We start from the raw sequence: 15,742 nt of genomic DNA, 5'->3' as shown, positions 1-15,742 counted from the left end.
ATAGCTACCTTTTAAAAAGCAAAGAATTTGGAGCAAAGTAATTAATAAAGACTTACAAATAGCAATCAAATTTCACTTAGCTACAGGATACTTCCAAACTCCATGAAAATATAAAACATATCTAAAATACCTTTCTTCCAATGAGATAACTATTCAAGGATCTATTCTTTAACAGAGTCAATTCTGAAACTTTTTTTCTCTCCTACCAGAGCATTATGGTCCCAAAGAAAATTCTTAGTCATGTGAATACATAAAATAACTCTAGCAAAGTTCAAATATCCCTAAACTAATTTATGACCATACACTGGTATATGTATGTGAATATGATTTATATTACAACAGCAAATATTTTTCCAAAATTTTATGTGTTCTACTAAAAGCTTCCTAAGGTACAACTTTAAGTGGAAAATTAGGGAGACAAAAATCTTACCAGCACTAAAAGAAGAACAGATCATTTGAACTCCAGGCCGAGGGCGCTCTGTAAATTTAGCAGGTCTCGGACTAGAATACAAAAAATAAACAATTAAAAATATCCCCAAAGGGATCAGCAAGACCAAAAATGAGCTGTTCAAAAAAATAATTACAGAAAGATAAAATTAAATAAGAAGCAACAGATGGCTCCCTTCCTAAAAAACAAGTTGGAAATCATAATGTGTCGTGATTAGCAGATTTTATGGCAACTCTATAGATTCTGTAGGAGCTCGTGATTACACAATGATCCACACATTAAACACTCTCAAAGCCACTGTCACACCAGACATGTAGTAATGAGTCAAATTTTTTTGGGGGGTCTCAGTTTTTCAAGTACAACAGCAATGCACAAATACATTAGAAAAGTAAGTCATTTATAAACATGAACACACTAGCAAAATAGGTGCTGCCTCTTGTGGCATATGTATACCATCAGGTTTAGGTAATAAACTTTTTCAATATTAGACACTATTAAACATTTCCCTCTGTTTATTGTCTGATGTGCCAAAATACACCTTTTAAGACTCCAGAAAGAATCTTACACTCATCCTAGTGAAAATCTGAAAACTGTTTCAATTTTATGTCAACTATAATGCTCATTCAAAATAGTCATCTACAGAAAATAGTCATCTACACTCAAATATATTTACATTAATTGTATAATTGTGTTACAGATGTCTTATACTTACACTACTGACATTAAATGTTTGTTATAATCAAAGATACTAAAGAATGAAAAATTATAGATTTTACACCATACCAGCTCCAGTAAATATACAATATATCTGTAATGTTCCAATACAGTGATTTTATTTAAAGCCTTCCTTAACATACATTTTGACCTAGTTTTTCTCAGGTTATCGGGGAGAAAAATTCAAAAATAATTACAGCCTCAACCAAAGTGCACTGCATAACGTCTACAATCCATAGCAACTGAATAGAGTGGTTTCAGTTTTGTGATCATGTAAGAAAACACTACAAAATATTTATGATCAGTTATATATTCAGAACAAGAACAATCTTTCTGATACAGAACACAGCAGTATTTGTTAAAAATTCTTTTAATTAATAAATTTATAAATAGATTTTTAAAAGATTTATTTTAGAGAGAGTGTGTGCACATTCTCAGGGAGACTGGGCAGAGTGGGGTGGGGAGAGGGGGAAGGGGGAGAGAGGGAGAGAGGGGGAGAGGGAGGGAGAGGGAGAGAGTGGGAGGGAGGGGGGGGAGGGAGGGAGGGAGAGAGAGAGAGGGAGAGAGTCCCAGCTATGGAGCCCTGAGATCACAACCTGAGCTGAAACCAAGAGCTGGTCACTTAACTAAGCCACCCAGGCACCCCTATAAATAAATTTTTTAATGTGACATAACAATTCTTCTTATTCACAGGATCTGACATAACTGAGCATGAATAGACAGCTTGGAGAAATAGAAAATTATTAAAACATTCTTACAACCTAAACAATTATTCAGCGTAAAATTTAAGTAACTGTAATTTAAGAATCTGAAATTATAAAGGCAACTAAATGCACTACTTTCATTAATATCTTATGGATCCTAACTCTACATTTTTGTTAATTTTTGGCACAATCATTCATGTAAGTGTTAAGCAACCATTTGGTTGGAACTTACAATCAGAATATGCAAATAATCATACAGATGCCATTTTAAATGGACTTTAATATTTTTAAAGGGAAAAAACAGATACACCGGTACAAATAATTAATTTTTAAATTCACATTTGAGGAAGTATTTTAAGATAAGGTAAGGCCATGGATTCAGACTCTGAGTTCAATTTCCAGCTCTGCCACTTATCAGGTGTATGACCTTAGGCAAGTTAACATTTCTGTACCTCAGTCTCCTCATCTGTAAAATGGGAGTAAAAACAAAACATAATCTTAAGAGTTACTGAGATAATTAAATAAATTTAATCCACAAAGAGTGCTTAGTATGTGCCCAGCGCACTCAATAAGTATTAGTATTATTAATATTTTAATTTACTTCAACCAGTCCTAGATAGTCCATCAATGAATAATTGCTTTTAGTTTGGTACAGTGGTTGAGAGGGGGTTCCAACAGTATATTTCTAGTATCCACCTCAGTTTTCTCTCCCATCTGTCCTAAAGACAATATTTGTATACCTTCTTCATATGGTTGTCATAAAGATTAACAAGATGACAAATGTAAAGTGCTTAGTACAAGCTTGGCAGACTAGTGCTTAATAAAATTTTATAATCATTATTATCATCTGTATATTTTAGGATTCCCATTCTCCCCTCACATCTAATCTAAATATGCTTGGACAGCTTTCTCAAATCAGAGATCTTTTCAGCCAGCTTCCAAATTACCCAGCCACTCCAGAGTTCCTCATCTACAAAGTAGCATCTGTATTAGTGGGAGTTGTTACCATATACATAAACACTGTATAAAAGCAAATTTATCAAGAGACTTGGGTTTCCAAAATAGGTTTCATTTACTAATAGAACTGATTTTCTCAATTAATGCAGACTGGGTTGCTGAAGGTACCTCCCCATCAGATTACACAAAAACATTACAGCGCAATACAATTTTTGCCTTTGATCAGTAATTAAAACCCGTATAAAAATCTACATCATGCCAAAATTTTTGGCAGGTGTCTGTCATGACTAAAAATGGAAAGGAAAATAGGTGTCCCAAAGCCTATAACTAAAAAAAATTACTCCTTTATGCCTGACTTTAGATTAAAAGCTTTTAAGGGACAATTATAACAACAAACAGAAAGAATACCACCTCTAAATAACCAGAAAAACTTGTATGTCCAAAAACAGGAAAATCACAAAGCAAAGTATGGAATAACAACTCAGTGGAACATAATGCAGCTATTAAAATTGTTATAAATAACTATGATAAAATGTTAAGGAAAAAAATAGCAGAAAATTATATATACATTTCTCTACTTACATCTACATTAAAAAACACATTTATGTGAAAAAAATGGGTTAGGGTAGTTGGTTAATGGGTGAATCTATGTAAAGGTTCTGAAAAAAAAATCATTTATATATAATAACTCACTTCTCAAGAATCCAGATAAATATTATTGTACTTAGCAATGTAATCCTCAAGAAGCACAAAGTGAGAGTTTAATTTTGTAAAAACATTTGAGTTAGTCACGTTTTTCTTCTCTACAAAAACAAAAATGAAAAGACAATGGTATCCCAGTCTGGTCCATTAGGAGGTAAAATATACTCAAAGGAAAACAACAATTAATTATTGCTATTGTCCATACACATCAGTAAAATTTAAACTTTTACCTAAATGTCTACAGAAAATCTTTAGTATTTTAAATATTAAGAATACAACTAAAATGAAATCAATCTGCTTTCTCCAAAGAACCACATCTTTGATAAGAATCCTTTTTTCAAATGAAGTAGTTTGTTTTATTATGTTACCCTAGCTGCCATGGCCTCCTAATGCCCTGCCATAAGAGGCACTCTCCAGGAATGTTAATATTCATGAAGCTTATGTAAACGCTACTGTTTTAAAATAATAAAGACATTCACAAATTAAATTACTCAACTTCGGTTTATAATTTATAAATAGAATTCAGATAGAATTATTGAGATATACCTTCTAATCTGAATGTTCTACCATGAGAACACAGAGATGACCTTTTCGACACTGCAGAACCACTGGATGCACTACTTCCCCATTCACTGACTATCTATGGGGCAAAACGCAGCACTTCCTCTCCCTACTACACCCACTTGAGAGGTGGCATGGCAGAGACAGCATGGGACCAACAAGCAGAGAAGTGTTGTTCTAATGCTGGCCTTGCCAATGTTTAAAAACTTTTAATTATGGGAATGTTGTTTAACCTTTTTTTGCCTCAATGTCCTTAATAAAAAAAAAATACTGTCTAGCCAACTTGTTTTAATAAACCAAGATATTAATACAAGAGAAAGCACAAATGCAAGATGTTATTGTGGGATGGGGGAAGGATACATCTATCTACCTTGATGTAATTTTGTGAATATGTAATCAACTGGTTTTCCTAAGTTTCCTGAGATCTACAATAAAATCTAAAATTTGTAGATGTAATGATAGAAATAATTGCAATTCTTCTAAAAGAACAGCCTTAGGAACTCCTAAGATTATGTTCTCAACACCAGAAGGAGCTATTGAGATGAAACCATGCTATATACAGAAAGGACTGGCAATAAAACAAGTATGTTCTGAAGGAAACAGCTAAGGCTAGCAAAAAGAAAAAAAACAAACCCAAACATGTTAACATAAGAAACTTTCTCTGAAGCATGAAAAAACAAAGGGGGGGGACGGACATGAGGTCAGTGAATGCGTTTTTGTTACTTACTTGAGGAGAATAAATAAATTTCCTATTACTGACTACTTTATACTATTGTAATTTTAACCATTAAACAATTAATTCTATGAAATAAAAGAGCAACTGACTTTATTTTAAGGGTTCCAGCATCCCACAGCCAAAAACAAATAGTGCCATCTGCCCCAGTAGAAGACAGATATCTCTTTGAGCCACTGCACAATGGTGAGAACTGAAAAACAAATGAAGAAAAAAATATCTTTATAAGAGTGACATAATCCAAAAATAAACCCACTTTTTACCACATAAATAGCAACTATAAGAACAGAAAACATCCAGAATTAATGAAGGTCATGACTACAATGTTTTTTTAAAGTTCATGTATTTATAAAGAAAGAAGAAATATTCCTTTCTTCATTTTAGTTGGCTTTATTACAAGGGATTATAAAAGTGACTTAAAATTTAAATTATAATCAAGGCTTTTACAAGGATTAAAACAATTACCTGTAGTGATGTTATAGATGCACTGTGGCCCTGAAGAACAGCCAAAGGTGCACACGTTCGAAGACACCAGACTCGGATCATTTTATCACAACTTCCAGCTGCTATCATGGTATTCTCATAGTTTACAGCCATGTCTGATATTTCAGCAGCATGTCCTCTTAAAGTAGCTAATAATCTCCCATCATCTGTTGCCCAGATTTTCACAAGACAGTCATCAGAACCCTTAAAATAAAAATGTGTATTAATGGAATTAACTCTATAAATTTTCATTCAAATTCTGAACAGATATAAGAAACTGTACCTTTAATATCCACTTCCCAACAATTACATTTTTAAATACTTAAGTGTAAAATACTTGTTTCAGGAATTTTCCTCCATACAAGGCTATTTTTATTAAATTATTCACTTATAAAAAATGCCTGTGTATCCACCAATCTAACAGGAGAAGTAGGATGTTAACAAAAATGTTTACATATGATCCCTACCCAGCAGCCATGGTAACCTCTATCTGGGATCTTGTGAAAGAATTTGAACTTCTGAAGTAACAAAACAAAATTACAATAGTAGAACAAAAGTAATATACAATAGTGACTAATCCTGTCTATGTTATGTTATACAGAAATGAAAGTAAGTTAATTTGGGGTTTTTTCTCCTAGGAAGCTAAAAACAATATATATGAATTTCCCATTGGTGATCTTCAGCTAAATATATTACATATAAAATAACTACAACCAGTTTTCAAAAAAAAATTAATTTTATTTGTACGAACACAATAAAAATACCTAAATCACATTTTTTTAAAAAGATTTTATTTTTTGACAGACAGAGAGACAGCAGAAGAGGCAACACAAGCAGGGGGAGTGGGAGAGGGAGAAGCAGGCTTCCCGTGAAGCAGGGAGCCTGATCCCAGGACCCTGGGATCATGACCTGAGCTGAAGGCAGATGCTCAACGACTGAGCCACCCAGGCGCCCCCTAAATTACATGTTTACTCTGCTATAATAGCGTAAGCTCAGAGAGAAATTGTAAAAGATACAAAAGGTTTTCTATGAATACCTATATTTACAAATAAACATTTGAGTTTCACATAATTAAAAAGAGATTAGAACTTTTAGGCTCTATTATGTTTTCCTTTTCTAATTTTCCTTATTCATTTTATAGCTGTAAATTTATACTCTTTTACCAAACTCTCCCTATTTCCTCCTATTGTTCATTATTTGAAAGTGTCACTAGCCTCATATATCCATTTCCCAGATGCAAACTTAACAGGTTTCAAAGGTGGCATGTTACAACCTTCCAATCTAAATCTTAAAAACAAAACAAAAAACTCTTAAATCTGACATTAGAAAGCGGTTAGAAGATCCACAAAAGCGAATGACGCAGATGTGTTATTGCCTTCATACTGATATGACCACACAGTATTAACAGAACATGTGTATCCTAAACCAGATTCTGCCAATACTACCTAGAATACTTTCAATTAACTCACGTTCTTCTGACTAAGCTTTGAAGCAAATTAAGTGGGTTATCAACCACTAAAGACTAGTAATAAAACTTAACTTTGGTAAATTATCTACATTAAAATCTGGTATTCTTATCACATTCATTTAATCTCAGTTTTTTATCTATAAAACAAGGTTAACTGGATGATCCCTAAGGTTCCTTCTACCTTTAAAATTCAGTTATTCATGCACTCATTTTTTCATTTGCCTTGAGATTAAATACACGCCAAATACCAGAGATACAAAGATGAGATGCAAAGACGTAGTATTCCTGTCCTTAGGAAGCAAGGCAGAAGAGTATAAATTCAATAACATGTCCAAAGTGCTATACTGTTAATCAGAAAAGATCCAAACCAGGGAGCAGTGTGTTTGTCCTAAGAAGTGAAGAAGGATCTGGACCTGGAAAAGAATCCAGAAACAGTGATGTCTGGACAAAGTCTTCTGCATGAAGAGGCAATGTAGTGTAGTAGCCTCGAGCACAGATTGCAGGATCCAATGTCTCAGTTCATGACCTGTTTAACATGTTTAACATTAACATTGGGCAAGTTACATGTTTCCTATGCCTCAGATTTCTTTTCTATACCTATCTCATAAGGTTGTTGCAAAAACAAAATGAGTAAGTGAGGATGGAGTGCCTGGCATATGATAAGAGCTATGGATTATAACCACTGCTTTTGTTGGTGGTAGTATTCTTACTTTTACTTTAGCAATATTCTTACTATTTTAAAAAAGAACAGAAATATCCCATATGGCTGCTAGAGAGAAAAGTTTGACCAAAGGTATGAAAATGTGAATATGAGAACTGCAAGTAGTCTATATGCTAAAACAGTGAAAAGTAAAGGCATGAGGATGAAGTTAGGGAAAGACTGCGAAGGACCTTTTATGGTATACTAAAAGAAATGATGTTTTATAATGGGGATAACTTAAGATTAAGATCAGTATCAGGATCAGATTTATGTTTTCCAAAGATCCTGTTGGCATCAGTGTGAATTAGGATAGAAAGTCAGAGGCCATCTGAAAGTTGTTAAAGTAGTACAGGTAGGAGAGATTGAGTGATAAAACTGAGATTATTACAGAAGAGAAAGAGCAAAAGAGATGGATACAATAACTGTTTGGGGAATTAAAGGAATGAGGATTATATCGCGGCTATCTGTGGAAAGTGAAGAAGGAACTGTAATAGACCATGACTTCCAGAAAGCTGATCTGCCTACCACTTGGCACATGGGAATTGCATTAGGCATTTGTTGAATAAAAAAATGGCTTTAAAGCATTTACTTATTTATTAAATTCATTTACTCAACTCCTTCTTAAATTCCACAAATTAAGTCAATTTATTCACTTTGTTTATCTTCTAAAAATTAAGGCAGTATTTGGCTCTGATCTAAATTCACAACAAAAATAGGGGTGCCTGGCTGGCTCAGTCAGTACAGCATGTGACTCTTGATTTTGGGGTTGTGAGTTGGAGCCACGAGTTGGGGACAGAGGTTACTTAAAAAATAATAATAATAAATAAATAAAGCTTATAAATTCACAACAAAAATAAAATTTTAAGTATGCTAATACTGGTAGAATATATGAAAAAGTAAAATCATGACATCTCATTATGCTTCACAATACTGACAGAATTCATTTTGTTCTTATTTGAACAAGAATTTGCTTTATATTCTACTATAGGTGTTTCACATATTTTTCACGTTAACAGGAAAAAAACAAAAACCAACACCTTTTAACCAAAATGCCAGGTTTAATGAAGAGTAGTAGCAACCTGTGATCTAACATCAGCATTCAGTGACTTTTCACCAAGTAAAATCTAACGAGAAGTCCCATTATATTTGTATTGACTTTATTACTTAGTAATCTCACCAATTTAATAGTTTAATATTTTATAATTTTTCTCTATTTAGACAAGTGCTAAAATAAAACAACACTATGCACATTTTCTCCAAATGTGTATTATTCCAACTGACCTTTGTTTTCCTTCCATTCAACTGCAGGAGAGAAATATTTGACCTTTTAGGGAAATCTTTCTTCACTATTCTCTTCCATGACCTATAAAATAATATGTTGTCCCCACCTTCACTCCTACTCCCCTGAGCTCCTGGCAGAATTTCAAACAGAACTCAAAAGCATCTTTAGACAATTTCTATTTCATGCATCAATACTTGTGATCACTAATTTATTTTTAAGGGAATGTGAAACTGAAGATGATCTGACAGATTCAACTAGTTCTTTTAAAATGACTATCAGAAATAAAAATACACTATAAACAATCGACTGAAAAGGACTGCACAAGAAAAATTAAATTTACTGGGAAAACATTTTTGGAGCACTATACATGTGTTTAAATTGAATGTGGAAGAATAAATTAAAAACTGATGAAATATTCTTTAAAAAAAAAAAGACAAAATGTAGAGCAGAATCTGAACAGATGCACTTTCTTTCCCAAGCCTACCTCAAATTTAAGTCAGGTCAGTAACAAACCAAAGAGTAAACATCATAGTATTTCAATCAGGATGTTAAAAAAGTGTTACGGACACTAAAATAAAACCAATACCAATGTTATGTAAATGTGAAAGGGACAAGATGAACAACATAGACATGAGGGTTGGCCTTGGCTAGCAGGAATACACAGGCTTCTAAGATGTATGAAGGAGAAAGAGGTATTGTAGAAATAACAATTTTAAAGTAACCAGGAAAGAAATTAGATGATTCCTAACCTTGGCAATAAAACAAGTATCTGAGGATTATTTCCTAAAATGGGAGAAGGGGGAAACAAAAGAAAGGAGCCAAAAAAAAAAAGTGAATAAAGTTCAGAAATAAAGTGGGATGAGAGCAATAAGAAAAAAGGAAAAAAATCTGTGAGCAAAAGTGAAAGTTCTGCTAAAATTAGATAGCATGATTTTAGAAAAACCACAACTGACAAGTTTTTTCAGCAAAGCTCCAATGCCTAGGGGAAAACAGAGTAGTCATTTCTCTTCAATTATCTAAATATTGCTCTTAGGACTGGAAAAGTGAGAAAAGCTGGAAGTTTATTTCCACTTTAAGTGGAAATAACAAGAAATTAAGCTGGAAAGGTTTTATCTGAGGAAGATTAACAGAGGGTTTTAGATACTGTTAAGATGTTTGGATTTAACCCAGTGAGACAGCTACTGAATTTTAAGCAGACAAGACTTGGTTACTATAGTTATTTTTAGCCACAATTAAGTTTGAAGAAATCTATGAGCTAGATGCAAAACCGAAAATGCTTTTTTGGAATTCATTTTTAAATCAAATTTAAATTATTAAACTAGTGTTCAACGCCAAGCAAACATAAGACAGCAGTGTATCACTAGTTTCACTCTTCAATAATGTAAAATTGTCATAATTATTATGAAAGTGTGCTCAATTAATGTTATCATTTGTCAAACTTGCATAAAAAAATCAGAAAAAAAATCACAATGAAAAGAATGTATACCTTTAGCTTACTTAAATCTCCAAATAAAATGTGACACCAAATTTTCAGTGATTTTTTTTTTTTTTAATGTGAAGACATCATTGTCAATGCAAGGATAAAGCCAAAGAAGCAAAACAATTACCTTATCTCTATTCTGAAAAAACAGCAGTATAGGTATTATTTATGAAAAGGCCTGGTAAGAAAGAGTGGACTTCAACAAAACTTAGATTTGCCTAAACAGAATTTAGCTTGAAGTACCCTATAAATTTGTTTATTCCACTGCCATACTTAAAGAAGCCACACACACAATAAAACTGCATACCTTTAAAATAATCAATGTGCTCTGTCACTTAGGACAGAGGAAGAAAATGGAAGCAGACATTACACTTAAGAATCATTGTTTTTTTCTTTTTCTCTCTCTGTGCTCTTTCTTAAACTTTTAAGGATTAAGTAGACTATGAAGATAGTGACAGCAAGGACCTTTCCTTCCAGCTTGCAAGAGGATCTCTTACACTGTGGGTTAATTCCTTTTTTTTTTTAAACAACAAACCCTATTTTGTGAATTCCTCTTGGAATCCTCAAAGTTTCATCAAAATAAAAAGTTTAAGAGGTAAAATATAGATAGATAAAAAACAAATATGGACATTCTCCTTAAGTAAAGCCCAGGCAATGTCTGGTACACATTTGGCTTTCGTATCCTGGTAATGAAAAACTCCACAGGTCTCTGTGACATGGCTTTCTACTTTGTCATGGACTTAAGTATTAAAATTGTCCTTAAAATCTAGAAAAAAATGTCCTGCCTAATGCTATGAAAACTTTATGAAACAACTTTAGTGACATACTGGGCTTTGAATCACTTAAATTCTATGCAGAAACTAAAGCAGAACCTAAAGTCTATACTCCCCAAATTTAAGTTTCTGGAAGGCAAGTTTTAAAGGCTTAACTGAATTATTTTTATAATTATGTATTTGCTTATTTAAAATAAAAACCAATCATATAAGCCACATGATTAGAAATTTCAACTATGTGAACTATTCAATGATGAAGAAAGTACTTTACAGGATGGAACAGTAAATGCCAAAGAATGGTTGACTTCTGCAAGCAGAAAACTACATACATGTGGAAACAGTACAGCAGGTTACTTCTATAATTCTCTACTTCCTTAAAAGGAAAAAGATCAATAAACCTTTCCCTGATAAAAAAGAGAAGCATCAATTGTATAGACCAACTAAAGATTACTACTTTGAAATAAAAAAAGAAATTATGTGATATTTAGACCTATAATATCGTGGAGAATCTGGCATTCCTTGGCAGAAATCAACCAGGAGAATTCTAATTTTTCTTGATCCTACTACACAGATTTGAGTCAGATTTCACTCCTGATGTCTTTAGAACAAACAGAATTAAATGTTGAAAACATCATGTGTCATTTTCTTATTCAAGCTAAAAAGCAGCTTGCTCTTCAAGCAGCTAAAGTGTGCTTATAATTTAAATTTAGTTCAATGTTTTTTTCAAAAAGAGGCCACAGATTTTCTTTCTTACCAATCTATCAGACCTCTGTTTCATTTTCCTTACAAATTACCCTAAATTTCAGTGTCAATCATTTCAACACATGCCCAATTTTCTTACTCTTACCCACTAAACCACCAATGACTAACCTGTATCAAAGTAATTATCACTTGCACTGATCCTGCTCCCAGGATACCAAGTACTATCACGGAAAAAGAGGATATGCATACTAAATCTGCAACATTGCAAATTTGTGAACCCTCAATTTATTTGGGAGGCTAAGGCTAACTAGTCCCTATTCATCACTCTTTTCCTGCTACGAGGGTTTATCAAGTACCTCTAGGACCCAGTTCTGTTCCTTAACCAAGGCTCTTACCAGATAAAATACTTCGCAGTGAAAGGTAGAATCTGTTCATGGTGAACCTACTTACCTATCCTTCTAAATAGGCCAAAATACACTGCTCTTTATACATCCCATCTTCATCTACTTAGAAATTCTATCTATCCTCCTTAAAGACCTTTGTGTATCAAGTTTACTGTTCCAGCTCCTTCCCCTTGACCCAGTTTTTCACAAATTTATCTTCCTATAAATTACTATATACTCTTGCTCTTCTTTTCATTATTACCAAACTTACTGAATACTCACTATACCTCTCATGCACTTTTTTAAAGATTATTTATTTGAGAGAGAGAGAGAGAGAGCAAGAGAGCCAGAGTGCATGTGCACAAGCTGGGAGAGCGGCAGGCAGAGGGAGAAGTAAGCTCCCAGTGGCCCAAAGCAGGGCTCAATCCCAGGACCCCAGGATCATGACCTGAGCCGAAGACAGACGCTTAACTGACTGAGCTATCCAGGTGCCCCCCCGCAACCACGCACTTTTAAAAAATAATTTTTATTTTCAAACTTAGAGTTTCAAGAAGAGTACCAATGTCTTCAATATCTCCATGACCCAGATTGATCAGCTATTAAGAATTCACTGCATTTACTCTATCACCACCTTTTTTTTTTTGTGGATTTTTTTAAAATTTTTTATTGTTATGTTAATCACCATATATTACATAATTTGTTTTGGTGTACTGTTCCATGATTCATTGTTTGTGCATAACACCCAGTGCTCCATGCAGAATGTGCCCTCCTCAATACCCATCACCAGACTAACCCATCCCCCCACTCTCCTCCCCTCCAGAAACCTCAGTTTGTTTTTCAGAGTCCATCATCTCTCCTGGTTCATCTCCCCCTCTGACTTACTCCCCTTCATTCTTCCTCTCCTGCTATCTTCTTCTTTTTCTTTTTTCTTAAAATATGTTGCGTTATTTGTTTCAGAAGTACAGATCTGTGATTCAACAGTCTTACACAATTCACAGCGCTCACCGTAGCACATATCTTCCCCAATGTCCATCACCCAGCCACCCCATCCCTCCCACCCCCCACCACTCCAGCAACCCTCAGTTTGTTTCCTGAGATTAAGAATTCCTCATATCAGTGAGGTCATATGATACATGTCTTTCTCTGATTGACTTATTTCACTCAGCATAACACCCTCCAGTTCCATCCACGTCGTTGCAATATCACCACCTTTCTTCCCTTCCTTTCTCTCCATGTAAAACACACATCCATTAATTTTTTTCTGCACTATTTAAGAGCAGGCTGCATACTTGATGCCCCATCATTCTAAATATCCCAGTGTGTACCTCTCCCAAAAAAAGACGTCATCTACATAAGCTGGGAAATCCATATTGATAAAACTGCTACCCAACCCACAGACCCTATTCAAATTCTGTCAACTACCTTGACAATGTTTCCTTTTCCTTTTTGGCCCAGGATTCCATATAGCAACACATGTTATATTTTAAAGTGTCTCTTCAGTCTCCCTCAATATGGAATATTTCCTCAGGCTTTGATTTTGTGTCCTCAGAAATTTATAAATACAGACCTTAAGTTCTGTAGGATGACCCCAAGCCTCAGTCCATTTACTGTTTCTTCATGACCAGACCTAAATCATATTGTCTCAGTAGGAATCCCACCAGATGTATTTTTCAATGCACCACGTGACAGGACACACTATGTCAACTCATTTCACCACTAGTGAAGTTAATTTTATCATGTGTTTCCACAGTTTCTCCCCTATAAAGTTGCAATTCCCCCCTTTTAATATCTTGTGGGAACATATTGCAAGATTAGGCCAAGATCTTCAAACAAGATCCTCTACCAGTCTTAGCCTCCATTGATGGCATACAAATGAATCAACCACCACTATGATGGCTGCCAAATCATCATTCTTTCTACAATTATCAGTTGACATTCAACAGTAAAGAAGAGTTTTTCCTCCTTTCTCACTTACTTATTGATTTACTTAATCGGTACATACTCTTGGGTTCCTATTTTAGGCAATGGTAATAAGACAGTCAAGGTCCCTGTCTATCCTAATGAAACTTACGAAGAAGATATCACAAAACCCCAATTCTATCTTACTTTTTAATTAAAAAAAATTATATTTACTTAGAAGCATTCACAGTGTCAACAATACAGCTGTAACTTTTTTTTTCTTTTTGCAATTACAGAGAGGTATTCCATTAATAAAACAATTATTTCCTATTAGCTGCACTGGAGACAACTGAAGATGACAAAACTGCCATCCCCACACAAAACTAGTTTCTCCTGTGCACCAACAAGAACCTGCTTTAAATTTCCATGCCAATTTATAACCCTCATACTGTATACCAGGCAAAGTTAGTGGCTACTGGAAATACCACCAGGACAGGGCTATACATTTGGTAGTGTGTAAACTATACAAAAATAGACAACCGACAATTTAAAAACAAATTTTACACAGCCTGCATTTTCAATTTTTTTTTTAAAGGAATGAGTTGTGTACAGGAAGGTTAAATGCTTAATAGATAAGAAAAAAATCCCTGCCCTACTCATCCTTTTCCTCTTCCTCCTCTTCCTGCTTTTTCTTGCTCTTCTCAGCCTTGATGACTCCTTTTTTTTTTCTCAGCCTTGATGACTCCTTCCCACCCCGCCCCCTGCATCAGGCCTTCCTTTAGTTCAGTATACAGCAATATCCTCTTTGTATTTTTCTTTCAGCTTAACAGCCTTCTTTTCATAAGGTTGCTTGTCATCCACAGCAGTGTTGTTCCATGTCTCTCCCAGTTTATTTGCAACCTCACCAATGGATAGGCCAGGATGTTCTCTTTTGATTTGGGGGTGATACTCAGAGTAAAACAAGAAAAAGCCTGAAGCAGGCCTTTTGGGTGCACTGAGATCCTTGGACTTTTTTGTTTCCCCTTTAGGAGGGATATAAGTTTTCATTTCTTTTTCATAATGAGCCCTATGCACCTTTGCCATGTCTTCTGATATTTTTTCTGCTTGGCAGACATAGTCTTCTGCCTCCCTGAGGAATAGATGACTGAAGCATCTGGGTGCTTTTTCTTGTGCTCCTCCCAGCGAGTTTGCAAAAAGAACATATATGATGACATTTTGTCTCTCAGCTTCTTAGGAGCTCCTCTGCCCATGTTTAATTACTCTCCTCAGTGAGGCAAAGAGTCACCCAGTGCCTGTCTGGCTCTCACTGCCCAAGCGCGGTCACTCACAAAAGGCAAATTTTAAAAAATAATAATTTCAGACAGTGACACATACTGTAAGAAAACTATGGTAAAGTGTCTAAATGGGATAAACAATGGTGGAGTATGGGAAGGGAAGGTAGTCAGGAAAAAAATCCCTAAGAAAGCAGTGCTTCAACAAAGGACTGCTAATAAAGGAATCAGCCAGGGGCATATTTTGGAAAAGATAATTCCATGCTAAGGGAATAGCTACTACAAAGGCTCCAAAGCCATAAATGAAGCTTTGCAAGTTTGAAGTACAGAAAGGACCACTGTAAAAGAAGCATACAAGAAGAAGGGAATTTGTCTTATAGACATATGTATATATCTCCCCTAATAGAAGATTCTAAGTTTCTTGCAAGAGAGAACATTATTCATTTTTATCTAATTGGTTGATTCATTCATTTGTTGTACCC

General features: G+C 34.5%; 1 protein-coding gene and 1 pseudogene across 3 annotated transcripts in view; both read right to left on the bottom strand.

Annotated features, from left to right (window-relative positions):
• Positions 1–15,742, bottom strand: part of PHIP (PHIP subunit of CUL4-Ring ligase complex) — a 132,105-nt gene that overhangs the window by 76,157 nt on the left and 40,206 nt on the right. For all 3 annotated transcript variants that reach the window (XM_028108004.2, XM_028108003.2, XM_028108002.2), the window contains exons 8-10: positions 5,285–5,506; positions 4,912–5,012; positions 431–501 (exon numbers count right to left, since the gene is read on the bottom strand). In XM_028108004.2, the coding sequence (XP_027963805.2) occupies positions 431–501; positions 4,912–5,012; positions 5,285–5,506 (394 nt within the window). The remainder of the gene's footprint in view (positions 1–430; positions 502–4,911; positions 5,013–5,284; positions 5,507–15,742) is intronic.
• On the bottom strand, positions 14,565–15,734 carry LOC114212971 (high mobility group protein B1 pseudogene; annotated as a pseudogene).

The sequence above is a fragment of the Eumetopias jubatus genome, unplaced genomic scaffold (assembly GCF_037043125.1).
Source record: "Eumetopias jubatus isolate StellerSeaLion01/CBP00866 unplaced genomic scaffold, mEumJub1_p1.0 scaffold_6, whole genome shotgun sequence".
NCBI classification, from domain to species: domain Eukaryota; kingdom Metazoa; phylum Chordata; class Mammalia; order Carnivora; family Otariidae; genus Eumetopias; species Eumetopias jubatus.
Note: the sequence above shows the minus strand (reverse complement) of the source record. Positions and strands in the feature narration are given on the sequence as shown.